The sequence below is a fragment of the Hoplias malabaricus genome, chromosome 18 (assembly GCF_029633855.1).
Source record: "Hoplias malabaricus isolate fHopMal1 chromosome 18, fHopMal1.hap1, whole genome shotgun sequence".
NCBI classification, from domain to species: Eukaryota; Metazoa; Chordata; class Actinopteri; order Characiformes; family Erythrinidae; genus Hoplias; species Hoplias malabaricus.
This window is the reverse complement of record NC_089817.1, coordinates 16,821,402-16,843,965: the sequence shown is the minus strand read 5'-3', so window position 1 is coordinate 16,843,965 and position 22,564 is coordinate 16,821,402. Positions and strand designations below refer to the sequence as shown.

The 22,564-nt window shown below is 38.5% G+C and overlaps 1 protein-coding gene across 3 annotated transcripts in view; it reads right to left on the bottom strand.

Annotated features, from left to right (window-relative positions):
• Positions 1–22,564, bottom strand: part of frem2a (FRAS1 related extracellular matrix 2a) — a 109,316-nt gene that overhangs the window by 66,994 nt on the left and 19,758 nt on the right. For all 3 annotated transcript variants that reach the window (XM_066651600.1, XM_066651598.1, XM_066651599.1), the window contains exons 3-4: positions 11,999–12,145; positions 758–988 (exon numbers count right to left, since the gene is read on the bottom strand). In XM_066651600.1, coding sequence (XP_066507697.1) covers positions 758–988; positions 11,999–12,145 — 378 coding nt within the window. The remainder of the gene's footprint in view (positions 1–757; positions 989–11,998; positions 12,146–22,564) is intronic.

Below are 22,564 nucleotides of genomic sequence, written 5' to 3'. Positions count from 1 at the left end.
CCCGTGTATTTATCAGATCTGCTACAGAGATATGAGCCGAGCAGAGCTCTCAGATCTATAGGAACTAGTCAGTTAGTCCTGCCTCAGGTGAAAACTAGACATGGAGAAGCAGCGTTTAGTTACTATGCTGCTTTTAAATGGAACCAGCTGACTGAGAATATAGGAAGAGCCCTGAATTTAGACACTTTTAAATCAAGGCTTAAAACATTCCTGTTTGAGCAGCTTACAGCTCAGTTTAAAATATTCTGCACTTTTATTTCTGTAACAGCATTTTATTTCTTTTCTTTCATTGTATCATTTTAAATTGTTTTAATAATTTTAATCATTGAATCATTGTACTCTTTTTATGCAATTGTTTTATTGGACTTTTATGATTTTATTCTGGCTTTTAATTTAACTGTTATTTTTCTGTAAAGCACTTTGAATTGCTTCTGTATGAAAGGTGTTCTATAAATAAACTTGCCTTGCCTTGCCTCAGGGATCAAGGAAGTGATCAGTCTGTCTGTCTGTCTATCACTATATACTTTATTTTGAATGTACAGTGTATGCTACATAAAATGTAATATACAATCTCTACTACACACATGTTGAATGTCTGACTGAAAATGTAAGAGTGAGAAGACTTTTAGTTTTGCCAGTAATAATTGTGACTTCAAATGGTTAATCCAGTTCTGAAATAAAAATACACTCAAACATAGCTTCAGCAAAATAACAGTGGCCTAAATGTGTTAATTATTTTTAAACGCGTTCATCTTACCATCTCCTGGATCAACAATCTCCACAAAAGCCACAGCTGGGGACTCCAGAACCCCCATGACTGGCTCAGACAGAACGATACTGAAGGTCTCAGAGTGCTCGTACTTCCCGTCTGACAATACCTTGACCCTCCATATGGCTGTGGTTTGGCCGGGGTTAAACTGGACTTGTTTCTGGAACTTCCCCTGAAAGTCTTTCTCTTTTTCCGCACTGCCGTCCAGGGTGCTGATTCCTAAAATAGAAAAGAAAAAAGAAAGTAAGTGAGCGGGTTTCTCTACTATATTCTCCAATATAGCTTCGCCCAATAGTACCCATGCACTTAATTGTACCTGTTAGCTGGTTAGCAGGTTTTTAGCATCAACATGTGTGCACTGTTAGGCTGTGCTGAGCTGAACTGCACAGTACCGAAATCCCTTCACTCAACAAACACTCACAGATATGAGGCTCAGTGCATCCCAACAGTGCACCCCCCACTCCACTCCATGGTAAAACCATATACTATATTAATAGTTTTTAGATGACATGACGGTATGAAATATATTCATAAGGCTCATCCCTAATCAACGGAACAACTGATATTTTTTGGGTGGTCAGATGACATGTTTTCATCCAGTTGTTCTCTGCATTGCCCCATCTTGTACATGACAATATTCAATCTTTTGTTTCCAAACACCACTGGAATTTATTTAAACATTGTAATTTAAACAAAACTGCACACTCACACATTCACTCACACACTCACACCCATGGACACTTTTGAGTAGCCAGTGCACCTAACAACATGTGTTTTTGATCATGGGAGAAAACTGGAGCACCCGGAAGAAAACCCATGAGGACAAGGGGAGAACACACAAAACTCCTCACAAAGAGTCATCAGGAGGGGGACTTGAACCCACAACTCCAGGACCCTGGAGTTGTAGGACAGTGACACGGCCTATTGCCTCACCGTGCCACCCACAACAAAAAGAAAAATCATAAAAACAAGCATGTTTACAGTGGAACTATTACAAGTGACTTGCATTATGTATCTCATTTTTTTACTCTGTTGAGCCCTCCTTTTTCCTGCCCCCTCCAGCTATAGCTATGCACCCCACTGTGCCCCAAACTTTGGGAACTACTGTTTTTGTGTGCGCTTCTGGTGAGGTTTAAATCAAGCCTGAATACAGCCTGAAGATGTTCTGTCCAAGTCGGACAAGCTAAGCATTGATTCAGTCTTATCCCAAGCTGTGTCCAGAATTTTGTCTAAATTTGTCCGGAACTAAGAAGGCTGGATTCTACGTGATTCACAAATATTTCATTGCTGTATCAGGCTCAACAACACTGCTGGAATTTTACACATATCAGTGTCACTGTGGGCCTCAGAACAGTCTGAGAAAAAAAATCCAGTCAACAGAAGTGTTCTGAAAAGAAAGATATCCTGTACCATCAGGTAAACAGCACTTAAAAGCTTTTGATATTTGAGAGACAGGGGAAAATAAAACTCCACTCTTGCTTCAGATCTGGAAAATGCAGAAGTGTTTCTGTCCATCTTTTCACTGTAAGAAACGATTCAACAGTTATTGGTCTAAAAGCCATGACAGCTTTAGCTGTCAAAAAAAAGAACAAAAAAAAAAAACAGGAAAAAATACAAAAAGGAATCAAAGAGAAGTGACAAAATGAAGAATGTCTGCGAATCAACAGAAGATGTTGGTGTCCTTAGAACAATGTTCAGAACACATTAAGAAACACATTTTAACATCCGTAAATGTTCTTGGGATTTTGTTCATTCTTTCATTTGTTCATATATTTTCTGTAAATCGTTCATCTGGATCACGATGAGCCTACCCAGAATCACTGGGTGCAAGGCAGGAACACAGAGCTTCACACACTCACTATGGACACATTTGAGTAGCCAATCCACCTACTAACATTTGCTTTTGGATTGTGGGAAGAAACCGGAGCACTCTGAGGAAACACATGCAGACACAGGCAGAACACACCAAACTCCCCACAGACCTGTGGTGGGGCTAGAACCCACAACCCCAAGACCATGGAGTTGTGTGAGAGCGACACTACCTGTCATGCCACCGTGTCTCCATGTCTGCACATCAAGTAAAAAAGAACAGAAGCTGCGATAGACACAGTGGCAAAAGACACAATAAATACATTCTGATATTGTGTTTAGCTCCTGAAGCTTGTGTGTGATTTGTGAAGCATCTATATGCCTAAAAATGTTAGCTGATAGATGTTTGGATTAGAAATGTATGAAGGGTACAGGAGTAGCACCATGCATCCAAAAGTGGTAGTGCAACATTTAAGTTTCTGGAATCAGAAATCATGTCCCTGTGGCAGGTGTAGTATGAGAAAAGTTATTTAAAGCTTCAAGGAAGTTTTTCTTTTCCTAATATCCCACTTAAACAGAACCAAACAAATTGTGCACAATTACTTCTAAAAGTGGTGGGTCAAATGCCCACTAAACTCAGTAGTATATAATGAATCTACCTGACTCACTAAAATGGCCAGTGAATGTAGCTAATGTCCAAAAATGAGACACACTTTGTGGAGATCAGCTGCTATAACACTTGGGTATAATACATGGACTTCACGCATTCAAATTTACAAGCTGCGTAATGTGAAGTGACCCAGATGGAAATATGCACAATATGGAAATTGTAGCATGCTCCTTCTCTGAGCAGTCACCCGTTGGTCTAGCGCCACTCTCAGGCTGAGGTGGGTCCTCTCGCTGCGGGACGACCTGTTGTGAACTTTCTCCAAGGCGTTTGATCAGAATCACATCAAGCGCCAAGGGCTGGCAGGGTCCCTTCTGCCAGCGCGTTCCCAACAGCTGGATGGAAATAAATCGCTTCAGGCTTCACGATTAATGCAGGACTCCCAGCCCAGTTGTGCTTCATGCACAACATATCAAGCTGCGTGCTGTCAAAATTAGACACCAATTATCTAACCGCTGCATGTGAGACAAAGTAGGTGGACGGAGAATGCACCGTAATGTGAGCCAATTAAAACTAAATTATCCCACTGAAAATAGAATTTAATACTCTTTTATCCCTCTCTCATGTGACATATTGTCAGTATTGTCAGTAATATATTCAGAGGGTGATGTACCCTTCAAATTCAGCTCCGCATCCAGATTAGATGAATCGTGCTGGACATAATAAAAGGTAGTATATATATTATCACTACATAAAAGAAGTACAGTTCTGTCTTTAATGTTGTATGTACTGCAAGAATATCTATACAGGTAAGTTAGCATAATGTAGTGGCCAACAGCACTGCTCTTCATGGGGAAATCAGATTAGATCACACAATGCTCCACCAATAAAAGTCCATGGGCAAAACTATAGCTGCACTTCAGTTCCAATTTTTATTTGCCTTCGCACACACTTTCACTGACCACTTTGTGCTAGTAAGTAGTTTTTCAAAGTTTATAACCTAACCATATTGTACAACATATATCTGTGAAAAAAAGTATTATGTTTTCTAGCGACACTTGCAGAGCTCCAGGGTCCTGGGGTTGTGAGTCTGACCTTCACCTTGGGTGAATTTCTTATAGGAGTTTGGTGTGGTTTTATTATGTTACAGTCATACCCTACCTTACTCCCAGTGATTATGGGTAGGCTCTGGACCCTGGAATTAGTGGTTACAGACAATGAATGAATGAATACCTCCTTCTATTACGATTATCTTGCACTATTGTTTACACTTGTACATCCAGTATCCTACGTCCAAATCAGGTTATTGTCTTCAGTCAGTCTCCCATTGTCTCATGTATGTCTATCAGTGAGCTGCTTGTATCGTATGTCCTGCAATTGTCTTCTGTTTGTTCAATTTCATATATTTATATACTTAGCTTAGTTGAATTTAGTCTATTTTTGTTCAATGTTACTGCAGCTTGGAGAGGAGAGTAATGTAATTTCAATCCTTTGTATATCCTGTAAATATGCAGAATTGACATTTAAACTTGACTTGACTTGACTTGAATACCCCAGCTGTAATTATAAGAAATTACATAATAAGAATGGGCATAATGATACATCAGGACATACTGTGTATTTGTGACAGAATGAAAACGAATATATTTTTGGCTTTGTTAGAATTTTGCATGTCAGTAGAGATGACAGCATTTAGAGATAACTTTTAAAGATGAATACTATTATAGGATTATTGGAACATAGCTTCTAAATGCTATTATAACAAACTAAAATGTGCTGATCAAGCATCATCTCCCGCGCCCGTATGATTACAGTCATAAGCATACAAATGCTGCTTAAAAAAATAAAATGTACTCGTAGATCAGCATTCTTACACCACGAGATTAGATAAATGTGCTCCTTGCCTTCATTTGAATACAGTCTCCAGGCAGTACAAAAAGAAGAAGAAGAAGACGAAGAAAAATATAATTTTATATTCAGCATCAACTACGGCCTCTGTGTGCCCTTAACAGTGGAAAAAAAATACATGAAATGTGTAGGGAAGGAATCTTCAAAGCAGAAAACCATAAGATATAGAGAGCAAAGAAGGCAGAAGGGGAGTGAAGGAGCGAAAGAATAGCTTCACTTTCAGTTCCATCTCTCTAACAGCGGGGGGTCCCTTCCCTGCCATAACAGGAGAACATGTGGAGAGGAGTGGAGAGGAAGCGGAGAGAGGAGAAAGGCCACAGGAAGCGGGGGTTGGGGAAATGCAGGACCCCGTGTGGAGGGACAGTGGTGCATGGCTGGAGCTTCACAGAAATGACCAGCTGAGATAAGAGCCACAGAGAGTGGAGAGAAGATCCTTTCTTCTGAGTCTTTCAGCTCCACCTCTGGAGCCAAGGTGCAGGTCCAACTGTGAGGAGCAGCACAAAGAGGATCTATGGCCGATGCTTAAATGTGTGGCCTACATAAATTCAAAAGCATTATCAGCCTAATCCCTACCTGCCATACCTATACTCTACCAGAAAAAAAAAGTGTTTTTTGCAACATTTGAGCTTTTTTTCCTGCACTACAGGATCCATGGAGATGTTTGTGTTTAGCATCAGTTATGATTAATTATTACCTGGCTGTGTAGCCTGGGCATCTCATGCATAATATTTTTCAGTGTTTGAAGATAAAAAAAAAAAAAACTATTGAAAGTAGAGATCTGCGAGGACCGATTTTTAATCCCGCTTTACACAACTGGCTACATATTTTAATAGGAGATTACTGTGCACAGCGTGGTGCGTCATGCAGTTGTTTCGTGTGCCTTTGGTCAGTGCTGATATGTGTGGCTGCGTTGCACATGGTAGGGAGGGAAATTAACAAAATATCTACATTAAGAAATTAATACTACTTGTACAACTACTGCTAATAATAATTCTCATAATTACAGTAGACTCAGAAAGTGTCCATAGGTGTGAATGTGTGAGTGTGTCGCCCTGGGAAGGACTGCCAACCCCTCCAGGGTGTGTTCCTGCCTTGCGCTCACTGATTCCGGGTAGGCTCTGGACCCAGCTTGACCCTGAGTTGGATAAGCGGTTGAAAAATGAATGAATAATTACATTACACAAAGATTTTTCCAAAGTCCCAAATCTTGAGTCTAAGTTGAATCCGAGTCATTTGAAGGCGAGTCCCAAGTCGAGTCTGAAGTCACTGTCTGAGCTACTTAAGTGTGACTCGATTCCCATCTCTGGTTCACTACCCCTACTGTGTGAATTATTGCACATTAGTGAGTGTTTGTGTGTTCACTATCACAGATGGGTTAAATGCAGAGAAGCAATCTCTCGAATGGGATTAATAAAGATGATTCTTCTTCTTCTCCTCCTAAAAAATCAAGAATACTTTCTAAAAGGTAAATCCTGTTAATTTAAGTCAGCTTGAAGTCTCCAAACCAACGTGTTTTTGGACCGGGAGGAAACTGGAGCTCAGTACTTGTAGTTGATCACAATTTCTATGTTTTTGTGTACCTGCTTTTTAAGAATTGACCACAGGTTCTCAATGGTATTGAGATTTGGGAAGTTTCCTGGCCAAGGACAATATTTTGTTCACTGAGCCACTTAGTTATCATGTTTGCCTTGTGATATGTTGCTGGAAAAAGTATTGTTCATCAGCATATTGCTACTGAATGACTGGGAGAAGTTGCTCTTTGAGGACGTTTTATAAAATCCTAAAATAGAAATGCTAGTTCTTTGTTTATTGTCATTACTTAATGATTAATTGTGACATTACCTAACCATTCAGTGAGGTTTATTACTGTCTTAAATATCATGAATTATGTACCATTATTGTAAAATGTTACAAATAATGATATAACATTTATGCTAATATAACTCTACAAATCTAAAAAGGGTCTCTTTACACTGTTAGGAAGGTCTTCTGTTATCTAACCACAACCGTGTACAATTTAATTGGGACATATACCACTTTTAATCCTGTCTAAAAAAGTCCAGTTCAGAATGACAAATTTCAGCACCTGTTCCTTTAAATGAGAATGTTTTTTCCCTCCATTCTCATATTCACCATATTTAATCAGTACACTTATATTTCCATGCTTATTATTTTTGTTTTGCTGTGATTAACCTCATCTTTGCTTTCTCATACAAAATTGGCCCAGCGCTGTGATTGGAGAGACAAGGAGGCGGGACAATCCTAAAGTCTCGGCCCTCTATGTAAGAAGCAACACAAAGTCATATCGACTAATTTTATCCCAAGTTTTCTGACTCAGGCAGTCCACAATAAAAACTGACTGGGTGCTCTTATTTCACAGTTTGTGGGTTTATAGGCTTCAGATCCCCAAATTAATGTGTGAATGCACTGAAAAGGTGATTTTATTTCACAATAATGTGGTTCTCTTGGATTGGTTTACGCTTAGATGCTCTGTGTCTTTTAAGGTTGAACGATATATTTGAAAAAAAAGATTGTTATTTGAATTGTTATTTGAGTTTACTTTCATGCAGTTAGCATGCTCCCGAATTTAAGTAATTAGTGACAAAAATAAGTCAATATTACCCACCTATGGAGCAGGAACAGATCAATAACCTCATCTCGGTTCATGCTTTTCAATCAGTGGATTTATTTATGCTGTCTACAATACTCCAGATGTCTTTTCACTGCTGCAAGCAGAGAGAGAAAGCCTAGCATTCTGGACCGACATTTGACGTGGTTTAAGCACGCAAACAGACCTGAGAGCTAGCAAATGGAGAGGAAATATCTGAATTTTACAAACAGTGTTTTTAATTACAATGGTGAATGTCACCTTTAAAGGGGGCATATTATACCTCTTTTTAAACAAGTTAGAATAGGTCTAAGGGATATAAGAAACATGTTCGTGAAGTTCTTTGCACAACATCACTCTCACATAAAGAGATCTCACCACCTCTATTCTTGCCAGTTTCAGTCCCTTTCAGAATGAGCCGATTAAGGGCTCTGTCAGTTTTATGCAAATAAGCATAAAATATGCCACACCCCACCCATCCAATGTTTACACTAAGCATTTACCACAGGTGGGGGTGGCACGGTGGTGTCGCAGTCACACAGCTCCAGGGGCCTGGAGGTTGTGGGTTCGTATACTTCCCTCTGAAAAATTAACCTGAACAAATTACAAAGATTTCCAGCTCTTGTGCATAACTCTTTGGGTGTGTTTAACGAAAATACAGGCCTCACAGAAATATATATATATTTAAGGAATTCAGCAGCTGCCCTTTGGCATTTATTATAAATTTTATATATAACATGTTAAATATATTTAACATCTATGGGATTTCTGTTCTGTTCAATGCTCATCCAATATTTCTTCTGAAATCAAGGGCAGTAACTGGAGTATGTCCCCACTGTCTGCAGTAAGAGCTACTACACTTTTGAGAAGGCTTCCGACTAGATACACAGGACCCCAGCCCAATGCTGGGAGCTTTGTACCCCTCTAGCTGACATAACCTCATGTGCAGCTGCTCTAGAGCCCTTCATTTTATTTAATTCCCTTTAATGGAGATTAGCCAATGTAAGGTCACACACAACTGATTATGTCTCTCCACAATGAGTGGAACTTAAAGCATCTATAAGAGTAAAGTAATTCACTAACTATGGGATAGATGAAAGATAAAAGAAAATTTCATTCTGAACCCCACACTACACACATACGTGCACACACAAAAGAGATGCTCTCATATTGTGACTCGCTCTACCACACCTTCCTTTAATCAGGTTCGTCACGTGAAGTCTAACTGCAATTTCCCCTTTGAGAGAGCTCTCACTTTTCATTGTGAAGTCTTAAGGTCAATATTCAATTTCACTCATGCCCACTGGTCACAGCCTCTACCTATAATAAGATCTTGTTCTTCTAATCCCATGATAAAGCCTTAGAATGATTGCCTGGAGGAATATGCGCTTCTGACCCACAGAAAATGAGACTTGTATTTAGGCTTGTCATTATTGTTTCGTAATTGAGTAATCTAACAATGTATCTTAGGATTCCTCCCGTAATATATACACACCCAACAGCCACAGAATGAAGGCCACCTCATTGTTTCTACACTGGTTGTCCATTTTATCAGCTGTACTGTATCATCTGTTGCACCACACAACCACCACTGAGCTGTGACACTGGCACTGTTGTGCTGGTACGAGAGGATCAGACACAGCAGTGCTGCTGGAATTTTTAAAGCCCTCAGTGTCACTGCTGGGCTGAGAATAGTCCACCAACCAATATCTAGCCAATAGCGTCCTGTGGGTGGCATCCTTTGTCCACCAATGAAGGACACTGTCCTCTCACTGTCCACTCTAGTAGACATACCTAACTTGTTGGTCCACCTTGCAGATGTAAAGTGAGAAACACAGCCCTGCTGTGTCTGATCCACTCCTACCAGCACAACTTACACTAACACACAACCGCCACATCAATCACTGCAGCGCTAAGTATGATCAACCATAAAAATCATATCTGTTCTGTGGTGTTGCTCTGGTGTCCTGGCCATTGAAAAACAGGGTGAAAGGGCACAAATAATGTATGCAGGGCAACAGACAGACTACAGTCTCTAACTGTAGAACTATAGTGTACTCCTGTCTGTTCAGTGGAGCTGAGAGAATGGACAGTGAGTATGGAAACAGAAGGTGGTCATAATGTTGTGGCTGATCAGTGTGTGTATATAACCTAGTAATGAATCATTATGGAATGTACTTTAATCTCACAAGATTAGCTTTAATCTTAGTCTGGGAAACTGTCAGACCAATGGACTCTGCTTTATAATGTAAGGGATAAGAAGAGATATTTTAAATTCTCTATGATTGTTATGCAAATTGCCAGCTAATCACTGTAGATCATTTTAGACGAGCATTTTTAATTGAGAAGAACAGCTGTAACTGTAATATAATCCTTTACCTTCCCAGGGCTGTTACATTCTAAGTTGTCTTTTATTTAACAGAGAGGAAAAGAGGAATAAAATAGTGTTTAATGGGTTAACCAGGAAGTGTGATTAAACATCTCGTTTACAGCTGTGTTCTGAGATGGGCAGCAGCTCATATGCTGTCTGAAAGCTGACTAAGTTGTACATTTGCATAATGAGTTGATCGATTAAAACCACCATAAAGAGGCCTAAATTAGTCTCTAGGTCCCCAAAGAGAGTCACACTTCATTTCTTTTTCTAAATCCATTAATTTGGCTGCTTGTTTCTTATTTGCCATGTTTGTTATTTGCTCTCTCTCTCTCTCTCTCTCTCTCTCTCTCTCTCTCTCTCTCTCTCTCTCTCTCTCTCTCATGCCCTGCTTTCCTTTTTTCTTCCCTTTTCCCATTTTCTTTCCATTCCTATTTCTGTTTCTGAAACATTTTTATCATCCCTCTCCCACTTTCTCCCTCCCACACACACACACACACACACACACACACACACACACACTTTAGTCTGGATATGTGTCAGGATAGAGCCCATACATGTCCAAAAGTACCTGATGGCACAGACTCACAGCTTGCCTATTCCCCATGGACACACACTGCCAATTGAACACAACTCTCTGGATGAGCTGCAAATTTACAACAGAGTGTACAGTCACCTTGCCAAAGCCAGGTGGCGACCACAGGGGTATAAACCCACCAGTCTGTCATATCTGAGGCCTCGAATGTCAGTCTTACTCAACGTTGGTGTCCAGCTTTACTTAATGGACTAGAATTTCTCCAGATCTCAGGAATCCTTTCATAATATTAAGTATAATAGATTATAAAAGAACTACATTCTTGTTTTGTTTGCCTGCCAAAAAACACTGAGCCTTTTTTGAATGCCCAATTTATGTCTTTCATGAAGTGTGTTGCAGGCACCAAATTTCTTTATATTTAAAAAGCACATTCAAGTTGATCAGAGAAAACAATGGAAATATTTTGTTTGTGCTTTTGACAGTAAAAAAATATGAAGAAAATAAAAAAATATATTATAATTTTATAAATTGAATGGCTGAATGGAAACTAAAAGTTAATAAAATGCCTGAACAGTATTTGCATTAAGAAAAATAAATAAATAAAATAAAATAAAAGTAATAATGTGGCCCTTGCAACAAAAGGCACATACAATTCAAAACAATCAAAATGCAAAAGTCGTTGATCATCACATGTAGGTTGCGTCTGATTTTTCTTCAAAGTAAGAAGATGTTTTTCTTTTTGTGAAAGCCTCCACAAATACATTTCTGCACATCTGAATCAAAACACATCGCAGCGTGAAACAAACTTCTGTTATATGGATATGGACTTCACAACGTCTGTGTTTAGCATCATGCAGTGCAAGACACATGCACACACACACACACACCGATGCACACACAACACATGGACGATCACACACACTTGCACAATCATTCTGTCTTATCTACAGGTGCCAAAGAGTGCAAGCTTTCATCTGTGCCCCCGAGACCCACAAAGCAGGCTTAAAAATATAAATAAATAAATAAATAAATAAAACACCCAAACAGTGGATAAAAAATGCTGACGACAAGTCACTGCAATAATGGCTCAAACAGGGAACACAGGACTCTGTTGAATGACAATGATTTAACAATTGAAATTCATATATGCCTTGTGAAAAGGCTGCTGATTGCTGCATTTGCATGGTCTTTCATTTAGGCTTATGCAGTCCACTCTGCAAAGCTTCACGCAGAGCAGTGCGTTTAACTCTTTAAAAAAAAAAAAACATAAAAAATACAGAGGGTGACTGGTGTTATGGCTCAGACTGGCAGCTGCATGTTAAGCGCCATGAGTGAATGAGTGAGAAAAAGAATAAAGCACAGAGAAGTTGATAGAGCTGCTGCACACTCACCTACAAAAGAGGTCTCCCCCAGGTAGCCTCTGCGCCTCAGTACCACCTCCAGCTGCCCAGCCTTCTCATCCACCACATAGCTCTGCTTCTGTAGAGAGATCCAGGCCCAGTCCAGACGCAGCTGCTGACCTTTCAGCTTATTGCCCCCTGCACAATGAAAAATATAAACACTTATGACAATGACAAACAGTTGAACCAAAGTAGTTTAAATAAAAAATTGACATATGACACACATACACATTTATTTTGCAAGTTAGAATCATCCCCTACGCTTAATGCATTTATTGGAGTTGTGTGTGTTTACCTGGAGGTAGTTTATCAACTGGAAACACAGCAAGCGTTGGTAAAGTGAATAAAGTAGTCAAAATAACACCAGAAAGTAAGAAAGTATGCTATACAGGGAAGATGTTAGGTGTTTTTTTCTCGAATCACTCTTTAAGGAAGAACTGATATCAGCATTTTATATCAGTTAGTTCTAAGCAAGTTCTAAGTTTGCTTAAGAAGTGTTATTTAATCTGATAACAGCATGCATTTTTACAATAGAGAATGGTGTCCTTTGTGTGCTATCTGCAATTATAATGTAAGTAAACAATTAACTGAATGTGATGCACATTACATGTTGTGATATAATACAGCTGCCGTATTCAGTAATATTTGAAACTACATTAGTGTAAACCAGATCAGCATAATTTATTCACTATGACAAATCCCACAAAGCAGCAACACATCAAGGAAAATGCACACCCAATTATAAATACCTGCTTTTCCTAATCAATACTTCATTACATTAAATCAAGTGTTCTTAATGTGGAACTGAACAAGCCCAAGCGGTGACTGCTGGAAACTTTTCCAGGAGAGGAAGACCCAAGAATCAGTTTTTCTAATTACTTAGTAATTACTTGATCTAAAAAAAAACCCTAACATTAAATAAGCTATAAATTAGGTGTGAAATATTTGTAATGTTCATCAAAATGAGGAAATTGTTGGATTCGGTGGCCTACATACAGTAATAAGTTCATGTATAAAGTTTATGTTTACATCTGCTCATTTTCCTCCTACTTTTGTCCCCTTTACCTCATTATCTAGTTTTTAAAATGAATTCCCTTCTATGGAGTGATGGAACTCCATCCAATACATTTGGGATGGGTAGGAGTAGTATTTGTGATCCAGAACTTATCCAACATCAGTAGCTGACTTCATCAATTCTCACATGGCAGAATGCAATTGCATCCTCACAGAACTTAAAAAAAAAAAAAAAAAAAAATCCTATTGGCTGGTATAAGACTTCAACAGTTTCATATGTAAAAGACATTTAAGGATTTCATGATTATGAAAAATATACCGGAGCATAACATTCTTAAATAGCATTTTTAGCATTTGATCAGCTGAAGCAGTTTCCAGCCCATGAAATTATAAGCAATGGTATGTAATTAGTCTCTAGTGAGCAGCTGTAAAAGTCCTGGCTGTGAGGTTGTTAAGCTGAACATTTCCCCTGTGAATTATATTGCTAAACGTGAAAGGGGTTAAGGCATTGGTTCGGTTTTCTGAGTCCCTTAGAATCTGGATGTGAAGGAATACCAGGAATACCAAGACCACAGAGTGCTGCTTTCCAAGAATATGACAGCATGAAGGTCAGGAAAGATGCCATACACAAACTGGACGAGCAAGCATCCTAGCTCATCTCACTATTTCTCTCCCTTCTCTCTAAGATATGACTAGAACTGATTAAAGAAACCCACACAGAAGCAAACATACATTCATGTCATGCTGCAAAATCCATATGTATTCTAAGATAAACCAATTTTACCCCAGTCTTGCTCATGTCTCTCACATGAAAAAAAAAACACCTCTCTCTTTGGCCAATTACTATTACGCTTCAAAAAGCATCTTCTTCAGCCACCATGATTTTCTTATTCTAACCTGTCTTCTGAAATAAAGGATTTTTCTAAGGGATTTTCCCATTTGCTACAGTAACCACCTCTACTCGTTTGGTTAGGCATACCACTCTACTCCATTTCTACTGAGATTATAAAACTTATGGGTGCTATATTCACGTATTATAAGAAAACACAGAATCATCTCAGTAGGTATTTCTTTAAACACTCATTGAAAAGTTCTTGGTATAACTCCAAAAACGCCTTTTTTGGAGATTCTTCACTGCTACACAGAACCCTGTTTTGGAAATTTTTAAGGCTGTAGAGAATTGCTCCAGGGCTCCTGACTGACTTCAAACACCTGCATGTTTCTAAACCTCTTCAAAACCATTGTACATCCATCTCAGCAGATCTGACTCTGTAGGAGGATTTTCTTGCTGGAAGACATATAACTGAGCCAAAATAGACAGAGTAGCATAAACACATACTTAGGTAAAAGTATCATTACTTGTGTAAAATAATGACGGAAGGAAAAATGTCAAGCTTCTGGACAGATAACCACAGTACTGTGCGCAAAAGTCCTAGGCACACAAAAATATTATTTAAAATAATTAGTATTTTTAAACTTGTATACATGCACATCTCTGGTGCATGTATAAAAGTATATATGATTATAATAAATACAAAAACATAAATACAGTAAAAATAAAATTATATTTTCCCCTATAAAAGTAGTAGATGTGTTGTGAGTGAAGAATAAAGTTTGCTTGTCGATCTCTTGTTTGATATTAGAGATTTATTAAATGAACAGCACACTTGATTTAACATAACAAAGTACTTATTTCCCCATAAAACTAGACATTGGATGATAACCTCAAATACTACTGGACTGCCATGAGCAGAGATTTGGAAAGAGTTAAACCCAGAGTTAAAAACGTTCATAACCGAATATCACTACTTACTGTAATAATGTTATTTGTTTTTACTCAAATAAAAGCAAATAAACTCTTACTGCTGAGATAAATAGCTCTTCAAATCTTGCTTTCTCTCGTTCCTAATCCCTTTGCACTCTAATGTATGTAATGTCATAATACTGTAATTCATTGTAGTAATACATTTAATTAAATAAATAAATAACATTTATGATAATAAATAATGCACCATAACATTGGATGAACCAAAAGTTGGTCACACAGAAGAACCTTAGTGAGGAAGACTATGAAATAAATAATTGGGAAAACTACAGAGCATTATATCGCCTTGATATATGGAGGTCTACCATCTGTTCCACTTCTCCTCTTGTGGGTCTTAGAGAGGAAATCTGGAGCCCTTTGGTTCATTCTCATATAAATGAAGATTCCCAGAAGTTTGCACTGGCTTGCTGGAATCAGGACTAGTCACGCACAGAGCCGAAAAAAATGGCATCAAAAAATGTGTGCAGCGCAAAATTGCCTCCAGCGATTTAATTACCTTCGATTTGGATGTGACTCACAGAGACCTGAGGCTACTTCCCTCCTGAGAATAACACCAAGAGGCAATTGAGCCTCGTCCAGTCACGCAACACACTCTCAATTTATTCACACGAGCCCTGCATGCATATCATCAACACAAAATGAAATCATATACCCAAACCTAGTGATTAAACGTGAGATATTTTGATGAACTGCTGTAATTTTGTTGGGTATTACTCACTCCAGGGGTCCAGCATCAGCAGCGGGGCTGTATCATGATGGAGAGTCTGTACATAGTTTCATATCTGCAGCTATGCTTTTCTCATTGTACACTGCTACAAAACAACATAAACCTTGAACTATGGGTTTATTATTGAGTTATTACAGCAATAGTCCAGAGTCTTTCAAGACAAAATTATAATGTGTCACATTTATATAATACTCTTGACCATGGAAAATAATTTCTGAATGTTCTTCTTTAAAGAAACAATAGTAAAGACTTGGTACTTTTGCTCCTGAGCGCCCCCTACTGTTGCAGAGTGTAATTCACAATAATTTTACAGCACTGTCCTGAAAGCAAGGGGGAGGTTGAAGAAGGTGGGAGGTGGGGGGTGGGGGGTGGTGTTGCTTTCCTACCCTCCCCTAAAAGTTATATGGTGCAGTGGCTGCAGTGCTGATCCCAGAGTACAAATGACAGAGGCTCTATTCTTATTATCACAGCACAATGAAGCATCACAATGATTTTGAAGCTTTGATTTTAAGGTAAAAATACAACCTAGTGTTGCTTTAATTGTAAAATAAGAGAATAAAAATGTGCTCAAAGCAGACGTATAACAGACATAAATATGCAACTGTTAATATTGCCAAGGGCAGCGTAATGGTTCAAATCCTGCTCTGGGTGACCGTCTGTGAGGAGTTTGGTGTGTTCTCCCTGTGTCTTTTTTATATTGCACATATTCTTTTATGCTCCCTCCTCCTGCTCGCACATAAACCTAGTCATCATTTGCCTTCTTTCTGGCCTTAGCCTTGCTAAAAGCTTTCCACGAATCACCTGACCCAAGGCCTGCTCTTCCATATTGTACTTGGCCAATCACAACCCTTAATTCTAATGAGCTCCTGACTACCTGCACGGCCACTTTCAAAATCCACTTCCTTCCCGTTTTTGTGATTGGCGCTGCTGTTTTTACCAATGCATCTTGCAATCCTTACAAAATCATCTCACAAGACACCTTTGCAGATTTAAATTCCTTGACTAAACTTGTATACCATGCCACGCTACTTAAACACTGCGGCAAATTTTGCTGAATAACATATTGCTGAATAACATCACAAACATTTTTAGACAGTTTTTTTCTTCTTCTGCATAATTTTTTACATAAATGTATGATGTTGTTTTATTCAAAATTACGACAAATAAAATGCAATGAACTGAAACCGGGCCTGCAAGTCCTGCACCAATGTTGATCATGATCAATTCTGAGAAGGTTTACAAAACTATGACAGACAACTTGAACCAAGTCATCTGACCTACATACTCACACCTGACAAGATATTTGATATATGATAACTTAATTTGATGAAAATGCTCAATCGTGCCTTCTACATGATGTTAAACGTTTTGTTTCTCCTAGTGCAAGCTGCCTGTTTTAGAGATTATTAACTAAATTTAAGTCATTTTGGAGCATTTGTTATGAAATTATTAATGTGTAGTAAACTAAAAAAAATGAGATATATGTTTTTAATTGGACAACGATGATATGCTAATGCAGTGCTTAGATTTAGACCCTTATTTGTAGTTATTGCATAGTGTTTCTGCCTGAGCTGGGAACTGAAATATATTTAAAAGCTTCATTTGTTATGACCTACAGTACTTTGCATCAGCATTAAGAAACTAATAAAATAGAATGTAAATAAAAAAAAAACAATTTATCTAAAAAATAAGAGCATATTTGCTAAAAATACCCCAAAACCAAAACTCAGAATATCTGCAGAATATCAAGGAGAATATCTGGAGACAAACTCTTTTTAGAATTAAACTTTTTAGAATAAAAAAAAACTTTTATGTTTATTGTAAGTATGTATTTATTGTACTGATATATGACTTTATACAAGCACTGCATTTAATTGAAAAGATAAACTACTTTAAATAATAATAATAATATGAATCTTAGGAGCCTATTATTTCTGTGTTTTATAATTATCTATGTACAGCATTTTTTTCAGCTGTCGTTGTTTTTAAAATGCTCTATAAATAAAGCTGAGTTGAGATGAGTATCATTTTTACACATAACTGTATCCCAGTAAATTGGGCAAGAGCTTGTAAGCGCCTGTTCATTCAATATTCCTAAATGTTCTGAAATTAAGGATATTATGGGATGCAGCTTCTACAATACAAGTAAATATCTTAGAGAATAGGTATCAGGACCAGCTTACTTTCAGCCACATCTACATCAGAAGGATCAGATGCTGATATTGAATGGTCAGTTCAGCTCACTTCATCTCATCTTAGAGCTATTAGACAGAGTGCCATAATGCCACAGAACATAGTTCCACTTTTTTGGCCCAGTCCTAGGGGCTTCACACCCCACTATCTGATGCTTGGCCTAGGGCATGGTGTCCTTAAGCACATTTGCAGCTGCATTAAAAGATGAGAATATATTAACTGCTGTTTTGGCAGGCAGAACCTGTCACTATCTGTCTTTCTGAGCTTTGACAGATGCTCGATACACACCAAATCAATATCTGCACTCAGTGGACATTCCACTGAAGCTCTTTTAGAAGATGCTTCTAATGATTATATTCAGGGAATAGCTCATTTCACTTTGTCAATGCAGAAAAACAAAAAATTTGACTCAAAATCTGTACTAATCATGTTAACCAATTGGTATTTAAAAAAACCATTTAATTTATGTTTCTATGTAACAAACTTATATATTTCAAGGTGTGTGAACATCATGTAGTTCTTTTAAATTAATCATTTTAATCAGATATATGGATCGTATATTTGCTGCAGTGACATATTTACTATTCTGCGAAGGATTTACACTGGATATTCATTCATTGTCTGAAAACTGCTTATCCAGTTCAAGTTCGTGGTGGGTCCGGAGCCTACCCGGAATCTCTGGGCGCAAGGCAGGAACACACCCAGGACTACATACACTCACACATTCACACCTATCAACACTTTTGAGTCGCCAACCCACCTACCAGCGTGTGGTTTTGGACCATGGGAGGAAACCAGAGCACCCGAAGGAAACCCATGCGGACATGGGGAGAACAGACCAAACCCCTACAGTCACCCAGATCGACACCTGAACCCACAAACTCCAGGTCCCTGGAACTGTGTGACTACAACACTACCTGCTGCACCACCGTGCCGCCCCTTACACTGGATTTTATATGTGAAAAATGTCATACAGCAATGTGACTGTAAGAAAGGTCAGTTGCTGAAGTTCTGCAATTAGCAAAAATGCCACTCCAGCTCATCCCAAAGGATTACGACACCGGCGACTTTTACATGAAAAATTTTTCAAATAGGATTCAATTAATTCAGATTATAGATTCAGGCTGAAGTGTTTATATGTACACTCCACTTACCAGTCTGATTAAAACCGAAGGTTATATGCATGCCACAAGTAGTCTGAACAGAAATTATGTGCAGGGTACCACAGTATATATATTACTGTAGTTTACTGTCCAGTCTAAGTCAGACTTGCAGGGCAACATTTAAGAGATGAGAGAGAGAGAGAGAGAGAGAGAGAGAGAGAGAGAGAGAGAGAGAGAGAGAGAGAGCTCCATCTTGTGCACGTGCAGTGAAAGGTTTAGTGTTTCTACTTTCTTAAAAAAATTATAAAGCTTCATTGCCCCTCAATGATTAAAAACCCCTTCATATTAAAGACTGGTGGAAGAGAGGAACACTGAAGAATTTCACAGACAGAGTGGAAGCAGAATTTCCATATGACACAGCAGTCTTTCATGATTTTTTAAACAGCTTATTTAAAGGATTACCCAACTCATTCAATCGGAAAGAAAATGTAATCAGAATGACCCCAATCAGACTGACACAATTCCGATTGAGGTGTATACATCGACATATTCTATTCTGATTAAGCTATTAATCAGATTATTAACAGATCATCAAGCTGCATGTAAACATGCCCACTGATCCATAACTTGAGAAAATAAAGTTTTCCCAAGTCCACAAGTTGCACCTTAAAGAGCTGAATTTATGTTGCAGGACTATTTATAAGAGGTGTCTACAAACCTTTAGACATACACAATGTAGCTACAATACAAGCCATTATCCCTTAAAATAACTTCACGACTGCGATATTATCTAAAAAACACAGTACTTCCAAGCAATAATTCATTTAATCTGACTACAGTCTACCACAAAGAAACAGCTTTGATGCCAGAGTGAGTGGATAACTTCCGACAGACTGTCAAATGAAGGTAAACCTCGGGGGGACCTTAAAAAACTCTGAAAATGGTTTGCGAGTATGCCACAGATATGCAATGCTTGTTCCATCAAAATGGAAGGAATCTCCACTTTTCTGCTCTGCAACATTTTTCATTGCATCAAAATGGGCTCTGGCTCTCACGCACCTTCATAATTGAGGCAGAGGTAAAGATTGCCTCTCAGGACACCGGTGTCATCACAGTTTTATCGATCGCATCAAAACCTAAATATTTTTACACATATGCAAAATAAAGTATGGCGATAACGTGCGAATAAGAGCTCTACAAAGAGTAGGGCTGGGCGATATACAGTGCCTTGCAGAAGTACTCAGCCCCCTTGAACTTTTCAGGCCTCAAACATAAAGATATAAAATTTACATTTTTTTGTGAAGAATCAACAAGAAGTGGGACACAATCGTGAAGTGGAATGAAATTTATTGAATGTGTCAAACTTTTTTAACAAATAAAAAACTGAAAAGTGGGGCGTGCAATATTATTCGGCCCCCTTGCGTTAATACTTTGTAGCACCACCTTTTGCTGCAATTACAGCTGCAAGTCGCTTGGGGTATGTCTCTATCAGTTTTGCACATCGAGACACTGAAATTCTTTCCCATTCTTCCTTGCAAAACAGCTTGAGCTCAGTGAGGTTGGATGAAGAGCGTTTGTAAACAGCAGTCTTCAGCTCTTTCCACAGATTCTCAATTGGATTCAGGTCTGGACTTTGACTTGGCCATTCCAACTCCTGTATACGTTTATTTGTGAATCATTCTATTGTAGATTTGGCTTTAGTTAGTTTTAGTTAGTTTAGTTTTGGATCATTGTCTTCTTGGAAGATAAATCTCCGTCCCCGTCTCAGGTCTCTTGCAGACTCCAACAGGTTTTCTTCCAGAATGGTCCTGTATTTGGCCCCATCCGTCTTCCCATCAATTTTGACCACCTTCCCTGTCCCTGCTGATGAAGAGCAGGCCCAAACCATGATGCTGCCACCACCATGTTTGACAGTGGGGATGGTGTGTTCAGGGTGATGAGCTGTGTTGCTTTTACACCAAACATATCATTTTGCATAGTGGCCAAACAGTTCGATTTTGGTTTCATCTGACCAGAGTACCTTCTTCCACATGTTTGCTGTGTCTCCCAGGTGGCTGAGATGAACGTTTAGAGGGATGGCTGGGTCTTGGTAGATTTGCAGTGGTCTGATACTCCTTCCATTTCAATATGATTGCTTGCACAGTGCTCCTTGGGATGTTTAAAGCTTGGGAAATCTTTTTGTATCCAAATTACACAACACAACAGTATCTTGGACCTGCCTGGTGTGTTCCTTGGTCTTCATGATGCTCTCTGTGCTTTGAACAGAACCCTGAGACTATCACAGAGCAGGTGCATTTATACAGAGACTTGATTACACACAGGTGGATTCTATTTATCATCATCAGTCATTTGGGACAACATCGGCTCATTCAGAGATCCTCACTGTACTTCTGGAGTGAGTTTGCTGCACTGATAGTTTGGGGCTGAATAATATTGCACGCCCTACTTTTCAGTTTTTTATTTGTTAAAAAAGTTTGACACATCCAATAAATTTCATTCCACTTCACGATTGTGTCCCACTTGTTGATTCTTCACAAAAAATAAAAAATTTATATCTTTATGTTTGAGGCCTGAAATGTGGCAAAAGGGCCAATCTGTGCTTTACTCAGCTTGTCTGGATTGTTCGGATTTTACCGGTCAGATGAGTAGTAGAAATGGCTATCTGCAGGGAATGCCGAAGGGTGATAGTATCACAATGCGGGAGTACTCCCAGCTTATTTCTCCACTTACAACAGCAGCACACACTTCTGTATGAAGCTGTTAACTGAGGTGCTGCTGCTACTTTCCTGGAGTATTCATGTCCCAGTAAAGTTCCCCTAAACCAGTTCAGACAGCACTGCAAGCTTCATTAGCTAACGCTGTGCCTTTCGAAAAGAAAAGTATGAAGTGGCGTGGTATTACTAAAGCGGTAGTTTACTACAGAGCAAAAGGGTATGCTCTCCGTCTCAAGAGTAAAGAAAAAGGGCCACAAAGGGCTGATTAAAACTCCTGACCCACAATACCAATTTTCCAGTCGCAATTTCTTTGCACGAGAAGCGCTGCCTAATGTACATTTAAGTCAGACAGGCCCTTTCTAAACGGCTCGCGAGAGTAAAACATTTTGCCTTGACGACAGATACAAGTCACACTTGTAAGCCATATTTGAGCGTGACTATCCATTTTATTGAAGATTGGGAGATTAAAATGTGTGTCTGCAGACAAGCTATTTCCCAGAAGTCCACACTGGGAGCATAAAGCCAAAGCATTTACACTGTTCTTAAAAGCACTTTATTACAGACACTGTAGGTCTGTGAATTAATAAAGTCATATGACATGTACTTCAGTCTTTATTTTGATAAATAAAATGTTTTTCTGACATCTTTTTTACTTTGCTTTGTACAATTATGGGGAAAAGTTAATGAAAGCCTTTGTCTTAACCATTCATGGACATTTGATTTTCATTTGAATATTGAGAGATGAGGTTGAGCTAACACACAAAACTGAATGTTGTTTATAAAATGTTCATATAACATTTTTTTCACAAAATATATTGTATATCAACATTCCACTAAAATATATTGAGATATTTTTTTGTCCATTTCGCCCAGCCCTATTAATGACTGAAAGTTGGAATTTTTACTTTTTTTTTTTTCATTCAGTCTGTTAACATGCTATTTTTGCTCTGTATGTTTTCTGATTACAGTTTAATAGAATAG